Source organism: Dipteris shenzhenensis, chromosome 28 (assembly GCF_047967505.1).
Source record: "Dipteris shenzhenensis isolate YYH24624 ecotype China chromosome 28, Dip_SZ_1.0, whole genome shotgun sequence".
Classification (NCBI taxonomy): Eukaryota; Viridiplantae; Streptophyta; class Polypodiopsida; order Gleicheniales; family Dipteridaceae; genus Dipteris; species Dipteris shenzhenensis.
Window position 1 is genome coordinate 13,208,908 of NC_141623.1, and position 26,180 is coordinate 13,235,087.

Genomic DNA, 26,180 nt, shown 5'->3' on the forward strand with positions numbered 1-26,180 from the left:
AAAGTCCACAGTGACTATAGAAGCTTAAGAAAAGGCAAAACAAATACATACTTAAGCTTGCCGTTAAAGGCAAGGCCAAAACGTGAAGCTATGACTAACCCTGAATCTGTCTCAGAAATTCGAAAAGAGGTATACACACTGGTTTAGGTCAAAAGTAGATAAAGAAAGGAACAAATGAACACAGACTCTGCTAACAACCACTCTGGAAAATCATGAACCTGTGTTACCTTTTGCATTGTCTGACTTTGTGCTTTTGATGATCTTGGTATCTCAGCTTGCCATCAATTAACCCACAATTTTGAAATCCGTGAAAAAAGGAAAAGGAATGAACATTTGCAGGAGCTCCCACAACAACTTACCAACTAGGCAGGCGAGGAAAACTGGGAGATCTCTTCTAACTTTTCCGAGTTTAACATAGAAGTGAGCTCAATAACTAGTAGGCATGAGGTTCAAACTTATTTCCTTGCAACACTTGATCCACTAAGATCAGAACATTCTCTATTCTGTGTACGATACATCATTTTGTTTCTTTGCTCGGAGAGCAAGGCGAGCATCTCTTTCCTTTTCGTACTCTCGAAGATCACTTCTCTGAAGAAAGGCAACTCTGTCAGAATATTTGTCCCCACTTTTGTTGTAGGACTGTAGTTCTTCCTCAAGTTGTTTATCTTCCTTAAAATCTGTCCAGTCTTTTCTAGATTTTTCTAGGACATTGAGCTTTGGCTTTTTCTCTATCTGCTGGAGCAATTTATCTAAACCAGCGGAAGATGCATCCATCATTTCCTGCTTACGCTTCAGAGCCTCAGCTGCCTTTGAGTTGGGGTCCAGCAACTTTGTTACTTTAACCTCCTCGCCAGCAAAATCTCGTACTTCACTCACCTGAAAGAAAAGTCTTTTTGTTAGTAGATAGATGAGCGATATCTCTAGTGACAAACTTAAAGATGGGACCCGGAGTTTCTTTTCACAAGGGCTCTGGTTACTCAATAATATTCTCATCAAAAAAGTTTAAAGAAAATGATACAAACTATAAGCTTTTTTGGAAAGCTCATTGGTCTGTATACTGCCTATGAAAAAGAACTTGTGTCTTCCTTTCAACAATACACTCATCAAAATCATACCTCTATTTTGCCTTCTTTGCTTATTGTAGAAGCTTCCTTGGCTGCTGCTATGGCAGCAGCAGCAATTTCCTTTGCATCTTCTTTACCTGATGTATCTTCTGTTTCGAACTCACTGCTGGAAGTCTTGAAAGCAGAAGATGAAGATTTCTGCCTTGCCAAACCAAGGTTCACCATCCATTCCTGCAAGTCCACGTACTGACGTCAACAAGCAAGTAGATTGAGATGACACAAAAGGCGCATCTTAAAGGTGGATTGCAATGTTACATAGCATATCATCACAGCTAGAACAATTTTATATCAGAGGGCTATATATATATATATATTGTACAAAGCTGCTGTCTTCTAATGTTGAACACATGACTAATAGCTACCCGTGCAGGTAAAATTAAGATGAATTATTGCAGTGTTTAGTCCGTTTGTATTGTAGGATACTGACTGGAGGAGACGATTTATTCTTATGCGTCCGATCTCCTCTTGCATTTGTATTCTTGGCACCAGTCTTTGAGATGACAGTAGGATTCTTGGCATTCAGCTGCTCCCAGATCGCATTTATTCGAGCCTTTTGAGCTGTAAAACAGAAAAGGGGCACAGTGAGGCCTTGCAGATAAGAAGAACCTCATGGCAAGAACAGAAAGGAGACTATATATTCCTTCATAAGACTAGAGTACATCCAATCCTACAAATTAAAACTTTTTATAAAACAAGCGAAAGAACAAAGGGAAGACAGGAGTTTGTACGTGACTTTAAACAAAATTGTGAGTTTGTGTGTTTTTTGGGCAGTAAGTATTACAGCCTTTTATGTCTATGTTTGTCAAAAAGAAAGAGTGAATTGCAACAACTAATTACCTTGTCACATGCACCCCTTCAATTGGGTGCAATGTGACACACTGGCTACATCGACAAGTGCGTTATAGTTCCCTAATAGGAGATTTTGTCGTATGATGTGACCCCTTTGTGAGCCCTTGTCCAAGGATAGTCAGGCGCAAGCTACGTAAGTCAATCTCTCAGCCTTAGGTCAAGTTAGACAGATCAGCCCTTGTACACTAGTACCCAATGGAGAACAATAGGATAGTGTTTCCATCTTAGGATTAGAGATACGTCTAGGTCCAGCCCAGGATAGGAGCCCTTCTGGGCCCCCTCAAGGCTGAAACAAGTGATGGAAATGGGCAGGGGAAGGGCTGCCTTTATAGGCTGCCCTGCCCCCCTCCCTAGGCCACCTTTTTATGGGGCCAAGGGCTGCATTTATGGGGCCAAGGGCCCAACCAACCAGCCCCAAACAGCCGACTGAAAAGTCGGCCAGTTTGGGCAGGTTGGCTCAGCCCTCCAGCCCTATAAATAGGGGCCATCCATGCCCTCATTCCTCACTCAGCTTCCCAGCCTTCAGCACTCCCAACAGCTTCCCTCCAGCCCCTCCTATGCAGCCCTAACACTTTCAGAGTTTGGCCTCTGTTCAGCCTCAGCTCTTGGCCTCAGCTCCAGCCCTCTTGGAAGATTTGGGGCTTTGCAATCAACACAGTAGGAATCGTCAAATTTTGGGGCTTTTGCAGTATTTGCCCTTTGTTGGCTCAATTTCATTCCAAATTTGGGGCTTCTGAGTGCTTTGACATCAGATTGCCAATTTGCAGCAATTTTTGGAGCCTTCTGCTCAGTTTGCCCTCTTTTGCTGCAATTTGCCCTTTAGAAATTGGGACTTTTTACATTGAGCTTCAATTTTGCAAAGGACAAGGCCTTTGGTAGATTTGCAGGTACTTTTTCCCTCAATATGGGGGAGAGAATCTGACATTTGCTATCTCTAGCAGTCAGATTGGTCTATTTTGGCATTTTTGCAGGACATTGCAGGATATTTTGTCACATTTGCTTTATTTCAACAAAATTTGGGACTTTTGGTCATTTGCCCCAAATTTGACAGTTTTGCCCTTCTAGAAATTGGAGGTTTTTCCAATATTGTTGAAATTTGCAGCGACATTGGCTTCATACAGCCATTTTTGGGGCATTTGGTAGACATTGCATGCAGGAACATTGACATTGGCATGGAATTGCAGCACATTGATACACATTTGCAACTTGCAGCACAATTTGGGACTTTTACCCAATTTGCCCTCTTTTTGGCATATTTGCCACATTTGCTGTCCATTGCAGTGACATTTGCTTTACTCATCTAAATTTGGGTATATTATGCATTTGCCCCTTGATCTGGGCTTGTTGTCCTGTCAGATTTAAGGCGCGCAGCCTCCATCTGGGACATTTACAGCTCAATTAATCATTGGATACATTTGCAGACATTTTCCCCTTATTTTGGGCTGATATTTTGCAAGACAGTTATCTTTGGCAAGGGGGTCCTTTGACCGGACAGACATTGTCTTGCGGGTCATTTTTTTGGGGACAGCACGTGCATTTAGCTCATTGTTTGAGCAGTCAACTTTTGGTCCATCACTGCTTGGCATTTGCTGTCATTTTTGGACAGCCAGCTCACTTTGCAGTGAGCCTTGAGGCTACTCTTGAGCACACACTTTTCCTTTGGGGATTCATTTTTGCAATGGGAAGCAACGATTGGATGGGTATGTTCTCAACTGAGGACAAGCTCCATGGCCCCAACTATCCCATGTGGTCATACACTTCCTGGTGGCCAAAATTTTTTGGGGTATTTTGTCTCAAGACCGGACCTTCGACCCTCCTCTGTGGCATCCACTTCTTCTACTGCTACAGCTGGTGCAGCTGTTACAGCCACTTCTGGATCTACTGCTACAGCTGGTGCAGCTGTTACAACCAGCTCTGGATCTACTATTACTCCATGAAATTATTTGAAATGCTCAGGTAGTGTCCACGACACTCAATGGATTTCCTGAGTGTCCACAACACTCAATGGATTTCCTGAGTGTCCACGACACTCAATGGACTTCCCGAGTCCTACCAAGGGTTTGCAACTACATTGAGGTTGGTTGCCATGGGCAATCCCAATAATTATTTTTTTTCCAGAGAAAAGAACTTCTATTGATGCTTGTAAAAAACGATCATACAAGTTGGCAAATACCATAAAGGTGCCAACCATGAAAATCAACGAAAAATTAAATGCTGGCTGTTAGAAAGACACTCCTGCTGCCAGAGATCCCAACTCACTACCTAGGGATTCTCTGTAACAGGGGCTAACAACCAGGGTGGCGGACTATACAACCATCTGATCCCTCTCAGGGTGATGTTGTAGAATACACCTGCAGGCCAAGCCTTGCAAAAACGTTCCCATTGTGCGACGGTAGCTCGAGACCCTGGAGACCCTCGCTCCCAAATGGCGCGAAGCGTGAAGATGATGTATTGCCAGATGGCTACCAAGGTGGCCGACGGTGGAACATGGTGCTGGCCCATAACCCAGCTGCAGCGAGCAACCCAGATGTTCCATCCCAACACTTATACTTTCGACCAACTTGTTTCCCTTCTCCTGCAGGAGGAGCAGAGTCGCACAAATCGTGCTGCGTCTCAAATTGCAAATCGGGCTTTTGTCGCTAATCACAAAAATAAGAGAAAGAACAGGTAAAATTACAGCAAACCCAAGCCTTCTGGAGGCTCATCTATTGCTGGACACTCATCTAACTCTACCCCGTCTGATGCAAAGAAGAAAAACAGCAAACCTTGTAATTATTGCAGGAAGCTAAGACATGACATTCCTGAATGTCACAAGTGCATCGCTTCTAAAAAGAAAAAGCAGCAAAAGGGATTTGCTATTACTAAGGAATTTGCTATTACTACTACTGTTGCTGCCCTAGTTCATGATCATAAGGCAGCATTGCTCACCATGAGTGGGTTTTCATGGTGATATGCTTGTACCATCCAGAGAAGCATGCTACAGCCTTGTCTGTCTTAGATTCTAAGTCAGATTGGTGCTTCGACAATGGTGCTTCCAAGCACATCACTTTTTGCATATCACTCTTTCAGACATTGGGGGTTGCTCCACAAGGTGGCACACTAACATGTGCCAACAATGCATCATATCCCGTGAAAGATATTGGCCAGGTCGAGGTCACTTCAGTTTCAGGCGATACGATTACGCTCATGGACGTTTTGTTTGTCCCAGGTATCAAGAAACCTCATATCCTTGAATGGCCTTCGGGTTCTCTTTGATGGTTATCGAGTGCCGTGTATGACAACCGGTACGATGACAGCATAGTACTTACTGGGTCACTTTCTTCTGGGCTATATCATCTTGATGTTTATGACAAACAGCCTGCTGTAGAGGCAAATTTGGTGGTTGAATCTGTAATTTCAGATTCCCACTTAAGGCATGCGAGGTTGGGCCACTTCAATACAGAAGCTTGGTTAAAATGCATTCATAGAACAGGGTGGTTGCTCTCCCGCCCATGCATGCACCGGTTAAACATGTTTGTGGGGGATGCTTGTTGGACAAAATGCACCGTTTCTCATTTCCAAAAGATGGGACAGTTGGTGCATCCAGGAAGCTTCACCTTGTGCATAGTGATGTGTACAGACCGATGCAGACAGCATCTCTTGGGGGCTACCTTTACTTTTGTACCTTTGTGGACGACTACACCAGATTCGCTTGGATATATGGCATGAAGGCCAAATCTGATGTATTCTCATGCTTCAAACATTGGCTTGCCCTCCGGAAACAAGCTCCTTACTCTACACACTGACAAGGGGGGAGTACATGTCCCGTGAATTTTCTGATTTTTTGGCAGCTCGATATATATATCTATATATATATATAATTCATCAATGTACTGTGCCTTATACTCCGCAGCGGAATGGGCTGGTAGAGAGGAAGAATCGGTTAGAGATGGAAAAGAGCCGGTGCATGCTCAAAAGGAAGTCTTTGCCAAAAAAGTTTTGATTGGATGTTGTCATGTGCTCCAACTATGTGCTCAATCAGGCACCCACAAAGGCATTAAAGACTATCACACCTTACGAGGCATGGCACGGTCACAAACCTGAAATTTCTCATATGCGTAGGGTCATTGGCTTATGCTCATGTGCCATCTCAACTGAGGCACAAGCTTGAAGACAAAGCTGTAAAATGCATATTTTTTTTCAAAAAGATTACTTCATTAAGTATGAATGAAAGCTGCAAGAGCAAGCTCAAATGCGGTAGTACATCATGTCAAGCATGAGAGAAAAAACAGCTCAAAAGGAGCTAACAAAAATCCAAGGTGGAGGCTGAAAATGCCACCTCAACCCTGAATAAGACTCAGTGAAGAACGAAGATCCTCTCCAAACTCTGAAAAAAACCTCTCCTGGCTGTAGCTGCTCTGGAGGATCCCTCATGCTCCCCTAGATGGCCATTAACGTGTGTATAGTATCAATCCATATACTGGCCATAGACTAGAAAGGGTGAACCTGTGAACCCTCCATCGCCTCCGTACATCTGGCCCTCCAAATATGCCAAGCTGCACTGCTAGCTAGAATCTCCCAAGATGTGTCTACCAAGGCATGAGCAGCTCTAAAAAGAGTGAAAGAAACATCCTGGAGAGAGCATGACTCCACAGTGTGTCGTCGTATAATACGAGGGCCACTAAAAGATAACCATGCCACTGATCCCCAGGTCAAGAAGAAGGGTGTTTTATGAAATATACAAAGAATCCTGGTAACACCCTTCTAGATCATCCTCGCCTGTCTGCACTCCCAAAGGCAATGTTGAACTGACTCAACTACTGCGTGGCATCGAGGAAAAGTAGGGTCAACTCCAAACCTAGATCTCCACAGGTTCACTGCAATCCCTCCATGAATAGAAAGCCAAAAGAAGAGAGTGACCTTTCTGTAAGAAATCCTAGATTTACTATATTTAGAAATGTGCTAAGGGACAGAAAGGAGATTGAAATAGCAGAGAACAAGGAATATTTGTATTGCTTGAGTGTCCATAGTGTGTCATCCATACAGTTGGGCCTCTCTTATATAGAGAGTGAAGAGTCACACATGAAAAGGTGTGTACTCCAAAGTGTATGTGCATGAAGAGCTGTGTACCCCTTGTGAAGGGTGTGACCCTTGATGAGAGGGTACATTACAATAGGAGTGTCTCTTCCATAGAATGTCTCTTGTGAAAGGTTGTGCCTCATAGGAAGTGTCCCGTCGAAAGGGCATACCCTTCCACAAGTGTCCATTCATCAAACCATCCATAAGTCTAAGATATAGAGAAAGGAATCCGTCACACATCGTGATATCCCCTCCCACTCAAAATAAGACCCTGGTGGAGATAATGAACTGATGTAGAAAATATCACGGTAAATTATGAAAATACTGCTGTAAAATGTCAGGGTACTGCTATAAGTCTTCATTTGATTGCCAAGTAGCGTCGGAGTCATCCAGATCTCGCCAAAGAACAAGGAATTCCGTGATAAGTCGATGTCGAGTCTCTCTCTGTCAATGGTCCAGAATACGCTCAGGAATAAGGAGAACATAATCGTCTTCGATTTCTGGGACATAATCACCTGCAGGAGGAACTACTTCATCGCCTGAAATGAATGTCTTTAGCCAAGAAATATGAAATGTCAAATGGATTTTACCCCATGATGGTGGTAATTCCAATTTGTAACTTAAAGGTGAATTTTTCTTGACGATCCAGAAAGGTCCATAGTATCTTGGTCGCAACTTAGGAAACACGGACTTAACCGTCTTATAGTGATGTGGGGCTACAAATAATAGCACCATGTCACCAGTGTCAAATTCCAGGTGACGTCTATGTTTGTTGGCAAACCGTTGATACCGCTCTTGCGCTTTTCGCATATGATCCCTAACTTGGAGTAGAATGTCTTGCATTTCTTGAACCAGTTGATCAGCTAGGGCCACTCGATGTTGAAGTACAAAATTCGTTGGTACAATCGGAGTGTGTCCATAAGCTGCTTGGAATGGAGTCATGCTGATGGCACTATGGAAAGAGTTATTATAAGCAAACTCAAGGAGTGGTAGATACTCTTCCCAAGCTGCTAGGTGTGACTGAATATAATGTCGAAGCATTTTTCCAGAACTTGGTTGACTCTTTCAATCTGGCCATCTGATTTCGGGTGGTAGGCTGAACTAAACAGTAGAGTTGTACCCAAAGATTCGAACAGTGAAATCCAAAAGTGACTAGTAAACTTAGGATCTCTGTCGGATACGATATTCTTGGGCAATCCATGGTGTCGGAAGATGTGTTGTATGAAGAGTTTGGTGATGTCCGGAGCCTGTGCACTTCTTTTGCAAGCAACAAAGTGTGCCATTTTGGACAATCGATCAACAATTACCATAATCTGAGTGTTACCTCTAGAGGATCGTGGTAGTGTTGAAATGAAATCCATGGAAATACTTTTCCACCTTTCAGTTGGAACTGGAAGAGGCTGAAGAAGTCCTGCTGGAAGTCGTCGGCTTGCTTTCATTTGTTGACAAGATAAGCAAGATGTAACCACTTTGATGACGCCACTTTTCATCTGAGGCCAGTAGTATGTTGCACTGAGTAACCTATAAGTCTTGTTGATGCCTGGATGGGCAACTTAAGGAACTACATGATGCTCTTTTAACAAAAGATGCCGAACATCCTTGTCATGTGGTACACAGACGCGATCTTGATAATACAGAAGGTCATCCGTATAAGAATAGGATGAGAAAATCTTCTGTTCGGAAGTCGAAGGTTGATCTTTTGAAAGAACTTGTACTGCTGTGCCAAAGTCTTTATCATTGAAATACTTCCCTTTGAATGAATTTGAAACATCCACAGATAATGTAGAGATTACCATAGCTGATGCTAGAGTTATCCTGCTGAGAGCATCTGCAACTACATTGCGTAGTCCTGGAATGTACTCAATGGTCATGTGAAAGTTGGCCAGAAACTCAACGCAGTGTGCTTATCGAGCGTTCATGACTGGCTGAGTAAAGATATACTTTAGAAAGTGATGGTCTGTCTTGACCACCGAGTCGGCTCCCATGAGATAATGTTTCCAAGAGCGATAAGCATGTACAACGGCAAGAAACTCCTTATCATAAACCGGGTATCGGGTTTGGATATCGGAATGTTTATGGCTGTCAAAAGCAATAACTCTGCCTTCTTGCATCAAGACTGAAAGCGTCGGTCATGACCTCAAATGGAAGGTTTGGATCAGCAATAGCCATAACTGGTGTGGTAGTGAGTGCTTGCTTGAGTTGTTGGAAACTATACTCTCTTTCGGGAAGCCACCGAAAAACTGATGTGCTTTTCAATAATTCGGACATAGGAGCTGCGATTTCGGAAAACTGATAGACCTTTGTATGGTAGTTTGCCAATCCGAGAAAAGAGCGGACATCATGAACAGTCTTAGGAGTAGGCCTCATATGCGAATTTGATGATAACCTGAACGAAGATCAATCTTTGAGAATTGTGTTGCGTGTAGAAGTTGATCGAAGAGGTCATCGATGCGAGGCAATGGATACTTGTTTTTTATAGTGCGCTTGTTGAGGGCTCGATAGTCGATGCAAAGGCGCATTGACTTATTCTTTTTTTCCACAAGTAGTACAGGAGATCCAAAAGGGCTGCGACTGGGCCGAATGTGACCTTTGTCAAGTAGTTCGGTCACCTGTCTTTGGATTTCTTCATTTTGAGTGTAAGAAACCCGATAAGGAGGTTTTAACGGTGGATTACTGCCGAGAATAAGTTCGATTGGGTGATCCACTGGTCGTCGAGGTGGTAACTGCTTTGGCAATTCCTCTGGAAAAATATCCAGGTAGGGCTAGAAAAAAGGTTGGTTAAGGTATTCACGAGGATCCTTTGTTGGTGTCTCCTCTACTGCCGTAACCAACAGAAGTGAAGCCTTTACTTGACGTTTACGAACCCACTTCTTTACTTGTAGGGCAGAGGCAACTGGGGTTGAAGGAGAGTCCCTAGAACCAGTTAGCTCAATAAGTTTTCCCTGGTGGACAAACTGGATAGTATGGCTGCGAAAACTGATTGATGGATCATAGTCGTAGAGCCACTGTTGTCCGAGTATGACATTGTACCGAGAAAGAGGCATGATGTCGAAGTTCAACTTGTCCGTATAATGTTGGATGCAAAAAGACAAGTTTTTGATCCTAGTATTGCACAAGAAGGTAGTTTCATTTGCGAGTTCAATCTGGTAGTCCATGGGACTAGGACGGGTGGTCAACCGAAGTTTGTCGACCATAGAACTAGCTAGGAAGTTATGAGAGCAGCCACTGTCGATGAGGATGGTGACCGTTGTTCCACAAATTGATCCTTGAACACAAAGTACTTGAGTGGCCAGGGAAGGTTCGGGGTTGCTGGCAAGGCTCATGTGGATGGTATTTGCCATTCAAACAGCTTTGCCTTTCTTGTCTTGTGCTGGGGTAGCATCTTCTGTTTGGGAAGTGCTCGGTTCCATATTAGAATTTTGCTTTGGTCGCTTGGGACAATCGAACCATCTATGGTCGCCTGTACAGATGGTACAAAGTCCTTTTGTGCTGGAGTTGTTCTTCTTGTCAGTGGCCGCACCTTTATGTTGGGGATGACGGTGATGACTTTGTGAAGAAGAAGAGGCGCGATCCTTGGAGGAGTGCTTCTGTTGGAATCCAGCATACGATTTCTGAGACTTGTGGGGATCTTGAGACTGTCGCTGACCTTGATTACCCGAGTTTTTTCTAAACTTGGGGTTATCTTGAGGGCGAGCAATAGCGCCAGCTGTGGTGGTGATGTTTGCTTTGAGGACATCAATGCGTAACGAGGGGTTTAGGCCTGAGATGAAAGCATGAAGGCAATCATCATCAGTTAAACCATCAATCTCCAGCACCAATGTGGTAAACTGAGAGATGTAGAAAGACAGGGAGCCTGTTTGCTCCAACTGTCTGAGTTTTGAACGTGCTTGGAAGTCCGCATTGGCAAGTATGAACTGCTTACGGAGCACGTGTTCAAAACATTCCCAAGTTAACACACTTTTGCCGTCCTTTAAGCATCATTGCCACCATAGGAAAGCTGTATCCTTGAGGAGTGAGGCTACCAAGGCAATCTTTTTGCCTTCAGTGAGGTCAACAGTATTGAAGTACATGCGCAGTTTTGCGAGCCATTGGTCAACTGTTCGGCGATTTCGTTGACCAATGTAGGCTTCCGAAAGTTTAATGTCAAGTCTTTTAGTTTTGGAAGCTTGGAGTAAGCGGTAGAGGGCACGGAGTTCAGTGTTTTCTACCTCAGGTGGGAACGAGTCCACATAGTCGCCCAGTGGCATCACGTCATCCTGTGTGTGTGTGGTACTGCGAGAATCGTGAGTTGTTGGACTTTCCGGACCAAGTCAGAGATGCTGTCCTGAAGCTGGGAAATTTGAAGTTGAAGTAGTGCTTCGCCTTGTAAGTTGACTTCAAAGGTCTTTTTTGGACTTGAGTCGCTGATCTCCGGAGAGGTTGCACGTGAGCGTTGCGACATATCTAAGATCCCTGTGAAAAAAGCACGAACCTGCGCTCTAGTTTGTACCATTCTTCCTGGAAGAAGATTCGGGCTGCTCCCTGAGGTTGCTCATGTTGAAGGGGGCAGGAGAAGCAGGATGGAACCAGCCGTGGAAATCTGGTAAAGGAGGTCCTGTCTGAGGTAACACTGGTGATGCCAAAATGGGTGTTACTGCTCGTGAGAGTACAGGGGTAGGTTGCAGAGTCCACGGATCTGAGAAGGGATAAGGAGCTGCTGTCAGAAGTGGAGGATATCCAGCAAAAGGAGTGCCTTCAGAGTATAAATACTATCTTGGGGAAGGTACAACCTGTGTAGGAGGATATCTGGGAGCTGAAGGAGGTGGAGAGTACCCTGGAGATGCTGAAGCTGAGGGGTAAAAGTCTCTCCAAAGATGGACAGCAAACTCGTGAGGAATATCGGGTTCTCGGTATCTACGTGTCTCGTGGAACACAATCTGGACTGTGCTGAGGAAGTAATGTAATTGAGGTGCCTCACGTAGAAGGCATAGGATGTGGTCCAAGTCACTGGAAGGGCACGTGACACAAAAGACCCACGATGCAAAAGCTCCGAAATGGGCTGGTTGTGCAATCTAAACACGATATTGTGTGGTAGATGATGCCTGAGGTGTCCTTGAAGGGACTGGGGAATTACCAGGGGTTTCCATGTTTTAAGGAGGAGGCTTTCATTTGCTGTAATTTGATAATGAGCGTCAAATAACAATATGAAAGAGAATCCTTAGAAATAGAATGGAAAGAATCCACCTGGCATAGATTAGATCTGCCAATTAGTTGCGTAGAATGGCCTGAAAATCTCTGTCCGGAGGTCCATGTTGCTGTCCTTGCAAGTTCACGTGGATGTGTGAACGAGAAAAAGGTGCCTAGCGAGACTTTCGAGGCAGAGGCGTTGGCAGAGGCGTGTTGCAGAAAAGGACAGATTGCGTGGAACCGGACACGCTTTTCCTGCGTTGAATTCAGTGGCAAGTACCTGTGGGGTGCGAGGAGCAGGACTGGGCTTGGCTGGTCGGGATTGGAAGGCAGCAAAAGGCCGCTATTCACACACTAAAGTGGCGAGATGAGCCAGCAAGAACCAGGCTGGTCTGAATCGTGATAGAGGGGCAGCAAGGGCTGCTGGTCACAGGTAGGTATGGTGGCAATGCTCTAGCGAGGGCCAGCTGCCAAAAACGATCCAGTAGATTGTAGGATGGAAACCTGACAAAGGGCGCAGCCTGCTTGCATCTGGCGCTGCTGGTTGCTTGCTTCCAGGGCTGATTTGCAGTAGAAGAAGATGGCGAATTTCTGGCACCTACGCTGTTTGCAGAAATCGGGGCAGCAAGATGACGATAGAGGCTGGAAAGGGGGTCTGTTCGATTACCAGGTCTTGCAGGCAGGTATGCAAAAGAGCCGGCTGATGCAGGCCATCGCGAACTACGCAAGATGGAGGCCTGACGAAGGGAACAGCTTGCTGCAAGGATATGGCGCAAACACGTACGGCTGTTTTGGAGCAAAGAAAGCAAACGTGAAATCGCGATTGGATTTCGCTTTCTTTTTTTTCTTGCTGGTTGGTGGTTGCCAAAAATTAAAACGTGGGTTTGGAGAACCCTTGGGTAGTCTAGGGTTAGGTCTTGGGTATAGGGCTGGTTCCCCTTTTTAGGCCCTCTAGGTACCCTTTTGTAGGGTGCTTGGTGCCAAAAGGTGTGCCTATTCTAAGGGGTGTGATGTGACCCTGTTTTAAAAAGGGGTGTCCCCACACGAAAGATGTCCTTTTTTCCACGATGGGGTGTGTCCCTTGGGTGAGGAGTCAAAACTCTTCATCAAAAGGTGTGTCTGATGGTGGAAAAGGTGCATCCCTTGGTTTTGGGACAGCCCAAGCACATCAAAAGACACGATTTTTGTCATGTCCATTCACATCAACTTGTGATGTGGGGGAGATAGAGAGGCCATTGATGACTTTAGGTGGGGTTGGCGCTAAAAATTTTTACGCTCATTCTCTCCATCTCTTCCATGCACAATGTGCGCGGATATCCTTCTAGCGGAAAGAGATGTATCAGATAGGCGCTAGAAGGTGGGGGGCATTTCCTACAAACAGGAGTGAAATTTGCTCTTATACCACTATAAGAAATCCTAGATTTACTATATTTAGAAATGTGCTAAGGAACAGAAAGGAGACTGAAATAGCAGAGAACAAGGAATATTTGTATTGCTTGAGTGTCTGTAGTGTGTCATCCATACAGTTGGGCCTCTCTTATATAGAGAGTGAAGAGTCACACATGACAAGGTGTGTACTCCAAAGTGTATGTGCATGAAGAGGTGTGTACCCCTTGTGAAGGGTGTGACCCTTGATGAGAGGGTACATTACAATGGGAGTGTCTCTTCCATAGAATGTCTCTTGTGAAAGGTTGTGCCTCATAGGAAGTGTCCCGTCGAAAGGGCATACCCTTCCACAAGTGTCCATTCATCAAATCAACCATAAGTCTAAGATATAGAGAAAGGAATACGTCACAGATCGTGACACTTTCTATTTCTTAGGGATTTCCAGAGCCTCCTCCAAAACTTTTTATGCACCTTTGCAAAAATATGAAAACTATCCCAATGAGGAGCTCTGGAGGGCCTCCAACCTCTACGTGAAGCAGGTCTTTCGATACTTGTGAAGGCCACGCAGCATTTGAGTTTACTCTATGGTTCAGAGGCCCCACTTATTTTGCATGCATTTACGGGCAGCGACTGGGCAGGATGTTACGACAACAGGGTGTCACATAGCGGCAACTATTTTATGCTTGGAGCTTCATGCATCTCTAGGTTCAACAAGAAGCAGCCTACACTTGCCACATCCAGTTGTGAGGCTGAGTACAGAGCAACTTTCACAGCTACAGTAGAGTGCGTTTGACTTCCCAAGTTACTTGCAGATCCCGACTCTACTACGATCTACGCCGACAGCCAAAGAGCTAGGCGGTTCTAGAAACCTAGTGGTTCATGCACGCACAAAGCATATTGAGGTCCACTACCACTATGTTCGAGAGCGACTGTATGGTGGAGACATCCACTTGTCCTATGTTCCCAAGGAAGACAACTTGGCATATCTTTTCACGAAAGCTTTACCACGACCCAAGTTTGAGGCATTTCGACATGCTTTACACTTGGCCCCTTTTATTACGTGAGGGATCACTCTGTACATATCATAGGTTGCTATATCCCTATGGGAGGAATATGTGCAACCATGGTGTAGTTTCCAGATATTCCTAAGATATTTCCAGGATACTTCAGCCATACCATGGAGGGGGGTTTGTTAGTACTTAGCCCTGGTATGAGCCTTTGTAGGTCAGGTCAACTCTACGAGTTGACTTCTTTGGTCAACCATATGGTTGACTTGGGGGCCATATAGGCCACCCTTCGTATTTTCCTCTTATCCATTTGAGCAGCACTACGTTTTGCTCTAGCTTGTTGTTTGCTTCCCGCACTCCACTCCCATTCCATTGCTTCCTGCACCCAACAGTATCCAGCTTGACTACCGCGAGTGTATGGTTGTGTTCAAATCCAGAAAGGAGACACAATCAAGCGACATGGAAGGTTCGGGGAAAGACGGACGACTATGAAGAGGAGAAAGACAACCAACAAGATACGCTTCCGCCCAGTGCTCAAGAAATGATGGCGAATCTTCTGGAGCAGAATCGGATCCTCCTACAGCATTCAACCCCAACTCAAAGAAAGCAGACGACAGCTGGATCAGACAAAACAACGTCTGGAAGAAAAAAAGGCAAAACAGTTGCTGGAAGAAAGAGGAACCACAGATTTTGAGAAATTGCTCTTGTTGATGCATGAGGAACGCAAAAATGAGGAGGCACTACGACACTAGAGCTCGCCCAGGCAGAGAGAGAACAAAAACTAGACCAAGAGGCAATGCTTCTCCAATACAAACAAATGTTACCCACTATGCAGGCTAGATTAAGCGCAACAACAGTCGCCGCCACAGCTGCGTCATCGACAAAGGTAACACCACTCACCCGGTCCACATCAAATTTCATTAAGTATGATAGTAAGTGTGACCACTCAGCTATTCTTCAGTTTATTTATCAGTTAGTCGCTCATTTTCTGTTAGCGCGGATTCAAGATGAGCAAGAAAAAGTCCACCTAGCAGCCCCTCACCTTACCGGTGAGGCGGTTACCTGGTGGCAACATTGGGCTAGTAAGCATACTAACCCAATAAATTTTAAGACGAATTTCATTTGGGCAACGTTTGTTACCGATCTCAAACCCCGTTTTCTACTGCCGTAGTATATGCTTATCTTGGAGGATGAGTTTTCTCATCACTCCCGAAATGGTTTGCCTGTGTTGTCTTACAGTAACAAAGTCATCACACTGGCGCAGCAGTTGGACATGTCTGAAAGCAATAAGATGAAGCAATTCATTCAGGAATCGGACACTAACATCCGTTTTCTGGTCCTGAACTTCGATCCGCTCGATTACGAGCGAGCACTGGCTCTTGCCCCAGAATCAAGAAACGATGATGAATAGGGGAAAGCCCAAGTAGCTCCAGAAGGATTCCAAAACCCCACAGCAATCAAATAACACAGCGGGAAAGGATCAAAGTAAGGACAACCAGTACCAAAAGAAAAACGGCCAAGCTTTTGATCAAAAGGAGTCCAAGCCCAAGATGACTCCAAATGAAAAGGCTAAAGCGGGTATTACGGGAGGCTATCTACAGCCCAACGAACAGAAGCGGTACCACAAAGAACATCGTTGCTTTTAGTTCCACCACATCGGTGGGCACGACGAGAAGGATTGTCCTAAGTGGCTTGCTCTACTTTGTTCGTCGCCAATGTATTGGCTCTTCCAGTCCCGCCGCCAACCTCAACTACAAATGTTGTCTTCCCTGCTTTGAACGCCATTCCCTCGATGGTCTTTCAAGGTAAGGAGGGCAACCTCTCAGACCAAAAGAAGGCTCTTATTCGACCATATGGCATAGGTAATGGGCATCAATTCATTGTACTATTCAATATGGGGAGTTCAGAAGATGCCATCTTCCCTCAGCTTGCCAAGACAGTGAGTGCACTTTCCTAGTTGAACTCATTAAACTTACGTCTTTACCACATGGACCAAAAAATATTTTAGATAGACAAGAAACAGGAACGAGACATACAATACATCAAGAATGTCTCGTTTAAGTGGGAGGACACAGCTCAAGAGATTTCAACATGGAATAGAGTGAGTAATCTCCAAAGGAGGTTCGCCAATTTTGTTTTCAAGGACGTAAACCGTTCTTGAGGGAAAGGGGATGTTACGTCAACCGTAACCAAGGAATTCTATGGAAAGGTTATGGCAAGGAGGGCAACCATGAGGGCTGGACAATTCTTACATAAGTGGGATTAAAGGGCTAGGGTCTAGGGGCATTCCTAGGCCTAGGCATTAATTAAAGGGTACAAATGGAATGCTCTTGTTGAGAGGCCTTTAGTGGAAGGGTCCATTTAAGGGCACACGGTACGATAAGAAGGACCCAAATGGCAAGCATTGGGCTAGGATGGAGGATTCTAGAGGGAGCTCACCAAAGATGTTTCAACATGGAAACCTCACGAGGAAACACACATGTGGGCTCATGGTAGAGGGATCCGTGGCTAAGTGGTTTAACAAGTACAACAGCCCTCATGTTACATAACTGCTGACCTAGTCGCAACACCTACTCGCCTGCCCACTTCTGATACTAATCCAACTGCCGTCTGCAGTCTGCCGACCTGTACAGCCACTTGCAGGCACCTACTGGCCCACCTGCCTCCTGTACTGACCGGAACTACTATTGCAAACTGCACCTAGTGGTCTTGACCTGCCGTACTGCCAACCAAACCAGGTAGGTCTGACCAGCACCTACAGTCTGACAACTGCGGCCATCAGACAGAAATCGGCTGCTCCTGCTGCAGCACAAGCTGCAGCTACTGTCTCTAAAGTACTACAATAGCTTCCACTAGTTGTCCATCGAAAGAATTTACATCTTTGGCATGAAATTTTAAAAATTTGACAAGTCTCAAGCAAAAAAGTCATCTACGAACCTCATAACCTGACTAGGTTATGAAGAACGATTGGACAAATCTTAAAGGAGATGAATCACGATTCACTACATAACTCAGATTCATAAGTGAAAAGGTAGAAGTTTGCTAAGAAAATAGCATAATTAGTGCCCATGATCAACTTGTGTTAACGAATATAGTTATTGAGGCCCTTAGAAGCTGCTGAAAGAAAGAAGCTGTTGTAGCTTGTTCAAAGAACTTCGAAAGTGTAGTTTCTAAAATGAAAGTTTTGATCTCTCATCTTATTTCATGTTTAATCCATGAGATATCAAAAATGGTCATCTAAGAAGCCTACCTACCATCAGATTTCAGTTGCATCAAAGGGTCTTGATCGTTCTGAGCTTTGCTTTCACTTTCATCCTTCCTTTCTTTTGTATCACATTTCCTGGCAAATATCACATGTTTCCTTAGAGGATCAACAAAACTATGCACATGCAAGACAAAATTCCGTGAACATACCCAAAATCAACAAAAACCTCACAATAATTTCAGAAGAAACAATCTTAAAGTAGGAATGATGACATATGTATACATATGTGCACATGTGCGTGCGTGCGTGCGTGCGTGCGTGCGTGCGTGCGTGCGTGTGTGTGTGTGTGTGTGTGTGTGTATTGGATTTCACCCAAAAGAGTGTGTGTGTGTGTGTGTGTGTGTGTGTGTGTGTGGCGATCAAGGTGGACATTGCCTCTTTTCAAACACCCACAGGGTACATGTGTTGCTTGAAAGGAGCAAAATGGCATATGACTAAATGGAGGAATGAGGTTAAATGGGCAAAAAGGACAGCACAACAATTGACTGACTATTAATGATCATAGGAAATTGCACAAATGACAGATCAGGGCAAGAATGAAGCCCCTCATGGATAAGGGCTGCTCATCAAAAGCCTTTTTCCAGGGCCTGCATGCTACTCGAAAGAAAAACTCATGTCTAAGGGTAAGGAAGCTCGATGGCTCTTGGACACACTCTTTCTCTGATCTCCAAGATGAATGCCAAAACTACTTCCAGAAATTGTTCTCTGCTCTTGGTTCCCCATCCAATCAAATGGCTGATGCTAGGACTGAATTCCTTCAATATGTTTCTGAAATAGTGGAAATGGATGATGCTCTTATCTTGGAGAGACCTTTTACTGACACAGAACTTGATAATGCATTGTTCCACCTCAGTAAATACAAGTCCCCTGGCTGGGATGGCCTTACGGTAGAATTTTATATTTCCTTTTGGGATGATTTGAAAGAAGTCCTCTTGCAAATGATCAATGTTGCCTGGCAAGAAAATCAGTTGCCGCACTCTTGGAAGCATGGCATAGTCAAACTCGTGCCCAAAAAGCATCTGTGTGACCATATGTCAGTTTGGAAGCCTATTACTTTGATGCCTGTAGTTTACAAACTCATTGCCAAAATGATTGTGTATAGGCTTCACAGGATACTGAATGCGGGCCTTCATCCTCATCAGTATGGGTTTGTGCTGCGAAGACAAATCCATGACAATATCTCCAATGCATTGACTGCAATTGAGTATGCTAAGTACTCGCATCAAGATGTGCTCATATTGCAGGTAGATATTGCTAAGGCATTTGACACTATTTGGGATTTTATCTCTCAAATCATGACAAAGTTGGGCTTTGGTCCCAAGATAGCAAATGCAGTTTACTGGCTTTATTCTAGCTCTACTTCTCAATGCATTCTTGGGGATCATCTATCTGGTCATGGACATTGGGTAGATCAGTTAGACAGGGCTGCCCTCTTAGTGCTCTCTTCTATGCCATTGCGACCCATCCCCTCTTAATGTATCTTGATCATCTTACAAACACAGGACAGATGACTGGTCTTAAAATCCATGGGGCTGCATCTTTTTTGGCACAAGCATATGCTGATGATTCCTTCTTTATGCCACAGAATTCTCCCCAAGAAGTTCACATGCTTATGACCACTCTATCATTGTATGGATTGGCAACGGGATTATATGTCAATTTTGACAAATCTAAATTGCTTCCCCTGGAACAATGTGACTGGCATTCTATTCTCTGGCCAGGTCAGGTGGTGCATTCCAAAGATGTAGTCAGGCATTTGGGATATCCTATAGGATGGCATATCACCAGGAAGCAGCAGTTAAAATGGATCTTCCAAAGACTTCAACATAAACTAAAATACTGGAAAATTTCTACTTGGCCACTTCATGTCAGGCTCAGAATAGTACAGTCCATTGTAATGTCCTATGTCCAGTTCTTTTTGCCTTTGCTGCATTGGTCCTCCAGAGATATTTCAGCCTTTATGTCTCAAGCTATGGAGATGTTATGGAGGACAAAAACTGCTGTGAAAGCATTGAGACTAATGAAGATGGAAATGGTGTGCTCTCCTAGGATGCATGGTGGACTTAATGTCCTCAATATAAGATATCATGTACTTGCAAGGAAGGACTTTTTTCCGCCAACAACAGCCATGGACTTGTATGATAGCATCCATGTGTGTCAACATGAGGACTTCTGCTTATGGTCATTGGACTACTGATCATTGGGAGGTTGTCATTGGGAGATTTGTAGGGAAGATACCTAGCTGTCCTTTCTCTACTGCTCTGATACTTGACTGGAAACAAGTACTTTCTAAGGTCAAATGGGCTCCTGATAATTGCTCGGGGACAAACTCAATGAGGAAAGAAAGTATTCATTGGAGTGTCATCTTTGACGTTCCACTCGGAAAGTATTCATTGGAGTGACATCTTTGACATTCCACTCGCCATACAAGAACCTGTTCGGGCATACAATCTCATGAAATTGGGAATTAGATACATACATGATGTGGTAGATAATCAGGGCTATGTCTTATCTTTTCCTCAAGCCATTGCTTCCTATGCATTGGGAATGCACCATAGGGCGATATGGAAGAAAATTGCTGATTTGTTATATCCTTTTCTACCTGTTCCTCTTGTGGCTGACACAGACAGACTTATGGATTGGCAATTGCAACCCTCTGCTACATGCTCTCATCCTGTTCCTCTGCCTGCCTTGACCTCCATCAAAGCCTACAGGCTTCTTCAGCCTGCTCCATGGATTCAACAATATGCTAATACTTTGTCGCATATCAAGAAGCCCCTCTCATGGTGGCGGAAGAATCTCCGGATACTATGGAAGTGTAAAATGCCTTTGAAACAAAGACTTTTTCTTTGGAGATGCATGACAGGCACATTGTCAGTGGGAGTTACACTTGCCAAACGTCGCATTGCACCATCCACATGTTTAAGATGTCAGGCTCCTTCAGAGACTATCCCTCATTTGCTTTGGCACTGCCCGTGTTCTAAGAACCTCCTCGGGAGAATTTCAGATCATCTTCGGCTCTGTTTCCCGAGTCACAGATTTGGGAAACATTTTTTGCTATTTGGCAAATTTATGAGGTCTTTGTCTCAATACTCACTATTTCTCTCTTGGGTGAGATATTGGGCTCTTTGGACAATCTGGAGTGAGCATAATTTGGCATACTTGGGTCGGCAGATTCACAAGTCATATGAATCTTTCCGAGCCTCATTGCGGCAATCCTTATATGATGCCTGCCATGAGGGTGATATAGATGCTTCTTGCATAGAGCTTTTCTTTTTATGTTTCTGATCTTTGGGATACTCTCCATTTTAGAGACTTCCCATCTTGTAAATTTATGAGCATATAAATACACTGCACTGGATATTACTCAAAAAAAAGTGTGTGTGTACGTATATGTATATATGTATACATGTATACATATATACATATATTTATGTATATGTGTGTGCGTGTGTATGTATGTATGTACACACATATATATGCATATATGTGTGTGTACATATATGTATGTATACATATATGTATGCATATACGTGTATGTATGTACTTGCATAAATACATACATACATACATACATACATACATGTGTGTGTGTGTACATATAAATATACATATTTATATACATATACATATACATATACATAATACATATGCATGCATACATATATACATATCTGTACAGCCAAAAATATAGGATTGTAACAGTGTGTTCCTGCTGACTCAATATGACCGTTATGCCTTCTGTTATACAATGCACACAGTTCATCTTATACCTCACTGGTGAGCCAGGCTTATAATCCGAATCTTCATCCGAATCAGTGCTCATGGTGCCCACCTCTAAGATAGTTACTTACCTGCAAAAACAAGATTACAAAAGTTCCACTAGCTTAAAAACCTTTGCACAACCAAAGACATGTTTCCCCTAGAAAACTACATGAAAGTTTGGAACGACAAAAGTAGAAGTGAATATATAGTTAACCTTTCAAGAAACAAACCTTTTCTTTAATCCAAATTTGAACATAAAACTCCCCCAATGCACATAAACACACACATTGATGATAGCTGAACCCGCCATCTCTCTCTCTCTCTCTCTCTCTCTCTCTCTCTCTCTCCAGTAACATGGTGTTTCTCTTCTCAAGTGCCTAGTTGCATTAGTAGTTTTCTAGAAGGTGTGATAGTTTATAGACATCTCTTGTTCCCCCCATAGGAGGTGTACTCATTTCAGTTTTTCATGGTCACATTGGCTTTTCTGGCCCTCTGCAACATCTTTCTTTCTCTCTCTCTCAGTCAACACTTTCATCACAGAGGCGCTCCAGCTTCAAGATCACATGAGCCAGGCTTAGAGCTCTATAATCCTACATTCTTTTAGACAATTAGCTTTAGATCTTCAGTTTCAGTTTTTGTTTAGCATTTGCAATTCAGTTTTAGGGTCGCATAGGTCTATCTGGCTTTCGAAGATATTATTACAATCTCTCTAACTCTACCTTAGCCCCCTGCTGCTCTCAACCTTGCCCCCATAGATGATTTGATTCCCTGTGGGAACCTATGGAGCCTCTGAAACACAGATTACCACTTGCAAGAGGCATCACTCTCAAGAGGTTTTTGAGTGGAATTCCATTGACAGAACCCAACAGAACTGTCGATTTCTGTCCACAGTAGACGCATAAATAGATGGCCATACCAAGGAAACAAAATCCCTGTCCAAGGTAGTGAGCGAGTGTAAGCATGCACTTTTGCCACTTTAAAACTTCGCACCACAAAGTGGTCACCCTCAAGATGCAATTCTGTTATGTTATCTTGACCCAAGGCGCTTTCATCAAAGAAGATGCTAAACGTTGTATACTTCATCTTGGTCCTCATAAACTTATGACACAATTGTAAGTTCTCAGTCAACTTCCCTCCCTTTGTGCACACTGAATCTCATTTCTTGAGACACTCCACAAGGAGGAAATCTCAAAGGACTCAGGAGGCACTCCCCCATGCCTCAACTTGATTGGACTCATGGGGAAGTACTGGTGGTTTCTTTATCTGCCTTTGAGTTATCATCAAACCACTCTTAATACTCAGATAAACGTGAATGCTGCGCTTCTACATTATAGAACACTTCAGGGTTGGTTCAAATAATTTTAGATTGTCATCTGCCTTGGAATCCAAAATGGGGGCAGCCGTAATGCAAAACATGTATCACACTTTCTTCAATGTCAAGGTGGATGCTACAGGTGCTCTTCTTAGTCTTACCTTGAGCCGCTTTTAACCTCTCTCTTTTTAAAGTTGTAATTCACATTCTTGCTTGAAAGAAATAAAGAAGCCCTTTAAGTTACAGAGAGGTCAATGGGAAACCCTTGGCAACCGATCCCTTCCATAACTGAGGCAGCAAAGCCAACCATAGGAAGGCTCTATAGCCAACTATAATCATGGCAACGAAGGAAATTTCAGAAATCCATACAATAGAAGTTAGTAATCTCATGCATATAATTCGTTAAGTTACTATCATAATAAAAAATCAAGCATTCGTTCCAATAAGATTATAAACTGTTTTTAAAAAACACACATGGGGCTAGCTATCTGATAGACTAACCCCACGCTAGACAAGTACTTTGACCAGTCGTGCATGCAAGACTACCTCACAAGAACACTCAGATGCACAGAAGGAATGGACAACAATACACTCAATTCAGAATACATAAAAAACTTACAAAAGTGTGCTTCCACAAATGCTCAAGATCTACAGCCCTACTGCTGCCTCAACACGTCAGTGGAGAGCCTTAAATATGCTCCAAACTCTACTCCTCCGAGAGCACAAAAAACATTAAGCCATGCTTAACAGACATTTTCTCAAGAAACCATGGAGCTGCTCCCATGTGTCTCCTGAAATAAGCTCCACTCAGGTCTAAATCCTAAGTACAACCAAGGTACCAACCACCCTCTCCTCTCCCAGGTCAAAAGGCCGTCAACCAAAATCACTATCATTTCTATCCAGCATCATGCCTCTGAACCTTCTTGAGAAGCCTTTCATGTCAGCCTCACACATCATAATCTCCTTGGAGCCTTTGACACCAACAAAGTCAACCAATCTGCAAAAAGCTCCGAATAACTCTGCCATAAAAAATGCCTCTTTCATCTTTTTTGGAAAGTTTTCACAACATATACTGAGTTCCAAGCATGCAAATATATTCGAACATAAATGCAGAGAGAAAAACATACCCTTGGTTTCTTGGCCTTGCTGCATGTGAGACGCCTACATGCGCAGGAGAGGAAGACCTATAGCAAGGGAAGGCAAGAGAAGGCTGTCACGTGGGCATATGTACAGCATCCCACGTGGGCAGATCTGAGACGCACACTTTTTTTTTTTTGTGAAATAGATCTCACACACACACACACACATATACACAGAGAAGAGCATGGGTAGTTGCCATGTGGACAGCATAAGAGGCTGCCAAATGGTCAGCAATTGTGAAGGGGCTGCTGTTGGGTAGCTCTATGCTGCAGCAGATGCACAGCCATGTGTGGGCAGCTATGTGGGCTGCCACATGGGCTGCAGGCCAGGCCAGCCATATGGGCTGGATGGGCTAGCCTCAAGACTCGAATGCCCCACAAAAGGAACACAAAAGGAGCAGGGGCTGGGCCATTTAAAGGCCTGGCCCCAGGTTGTGCAGCAGAGCTGGTCAGCAGCAGTAGGGTGGGGACCAGACAGGGGTCAGTCAGGGTCAGTTTGCCACGTGGCCAGTTGGAGTAGTACAGTTGGCCAATAGGCTGATTGGTCAGCCTGCTAACTTGCCTGATCGACCAGTCCTAGAGGGGGGAGGGGCCAGCCTTACCTCTATAGAAAGGGGCCTTGGGCCCTAGCATTTGGCGTCCAGTTTATTGAGTCTGCAGCCCATTGAAGCTCTAGAGGAGAGCACACAAGCTGACAGAATAGAGGAAGTGCCAGGAGGAGTCAGGGTTTATCCAATTTGGAGCATTCTATGTATACTTTTGGCTATTCTATTAGCTGTGTACCCCTCAGACCTATGCTTGGGGGTGATCTTTGAATGGCTGTGTGAACTTGGGGATGTCTTCCTAGCTGTAGCAAGCAAGTTGTCACAATATCATCTCTCTTGTTGATAGAGACATAGAGACTCCTAAATGATCCTCGTCTTCATATTGCTTGATATTAAAACGAGCCAGGTACCTCTTAGAAGTACCCCCGTCAGCATGCCTATGACTCTGAGCCAATGCTCCGATCAATGCCACTCATCATCTCATACTCTGCAAGTGAATGGCCACTACCATCCTTATCCCTCTCGGTGAACATCGTCTCATTCTCTGAGCAATCTTTGCTCTGTCACCTCTTTTATTACCCCTTTTGCTTTCTGATTAACTCATTCAGCTTCCTTGAACTAGTTGGCCTCCTCTTATTCTTCTTCGTTCTCTCCCCGTCACAAGAGTCTCTGTCCTGAAAGCTTCATTGGGTTTGCCTTTCTCCAACTTTATATACATATATGCCCCGGCAGCTACCTTATCAGCTCGTTTTATAAAAAATTTGATTTGTAAGATTGGAAATCACCGCTAATTTCTGTGGCAGTCACCGCGAAAGCGTGCGACCGTCAACGAAATGGTACACCTATGCGAAGTTCTGATCTGAAGGCGCTAATGACTGGTGCAATCAAGCCGGCGGAGGGGAAGAAAGACAGGGGGAGGAAGTACAGTGCGACCTGCAACGCTAGAAAGACCCAGTTTTTCTTTGTTAGAGGTGTCAATGAAACTTCGACAATGCGGCTAGAGCAGGCCGGAAAGCACCTTCAACTGCCACTGTGTTATGAAGAAGCTTAGGTGCTTTAATCGTGTGTGTTGGGGGGAAGGGAAAGAGGGGGTGGGGGTGGGGGCGGCGGGGGGATTGTGTTTTTGCACGTTTAATAATTTTGGATTTGGGGTGGGAGTGAAATTTGAAAGAGCTCACGTGGGAGTGAAGTTTTGTAAGAGCTCGTTCCCACGGTTTGCCCCGCTAGCATATTTGCTACCACTGGTGGCGCTCACCGCAATCTCGAATCTGCCATGCCAAATTCCTTTATTGGGGCCCTCTACCATGCTGCCCTGGATAGAGACAAATTTTTCTCGACTCCACAACAGGGCATAAGATTGCTACAGACAAGCAGCTTGAACAATGGCAATATCAAGCACATATGGCAAGGGAATGCCCTCTAAATGGTAGGATCCCTCAGCATCCCACCACGAGGGCGCCTACCTACTAGGGCAACCATCCGCGTTCGAATCCTGCTGCTTGCAGTGTAGGCCCAAGGCAGGTGCCCCTCGATAGGGTCAAAAAGGGTGGGTGAGTTTTTTTTT

At 44.2% G+C, this 26,180-nt stretch overlaps 1 protein-coding gene across 5 annotated transcripts; it reads right to left on the reverse strand.

Moving 5' to 3' along the window:
* Positions 1 to 25,716, reverse strand: LOC147883193 (craniofacial development-like protein). 5 transcript variants are annotated; one of them, XM_087399677.1, is made up of 7 exons: positions 25,635 to 25,708; positions 25,402 to 25,549; positions 21,629 to 21,709; positions 17,845 to 17,930; positions 1,552 to 1,682; positions 1,116 to 1,295; positions 1 to 876 (listed from the first exon to the last, which is right to left on the reverse strand). In XM_087399677.1, the coding sequence occupies exons 3-7, from the start codon at positions 21,679 to 21,681 to the stop codon at positions 499 to 501; spliced, it is 828 nt and encodes a 275-aa protein (XP_087255803.1). In that variant the 5' UTR covers positions 21,682 to 21,709; positions 25,402 to 25,549; positions 25,635 to 25,708; the 3' UTR covers positions 1 to 498. The 5 variants fall into 5 exon arrangements, with proteins under 5 accessions (XP_087255803.1, XP_087255805.1, XP_087255804.1 ...); XM_087399679.1 differs by lacking the exon at positions 25,402 to 25,549 and having other exon boundaries at positions 25,635 to 25,716; XM_087399678.1 differs by lacking the exon at positions 25,402 to 25,549 and having other exon boundaries at positions 25,550 to 25,699.
* Between the last annotated feature and the right edge of the window lie 464 nt (positions 25,717 to 26,180).

Coding starts and splice junctions, on each gene's coding strand:
- LOC147883193 (XM_087399679.1), bottom strand. CDS start 21,681: ATGAGCACTGATTCGGATGAAGATTCGGATTATAAGCCTGGCTCACCA. Junction 17,931..21,628: donor AAGCCTGGCTCACCAGTGAG/GTATAAGATGAA, acceptor GATATTTGCCAG/GAAATGTGATACAAAAGAAA. Junction 1,683..17,844: donor GATGCAACTGAAATCTGATG/GTAGGTAGGCTT, acceptor TCTGTTTTACAG/CTCAAAAGGCTCGAATAAAT.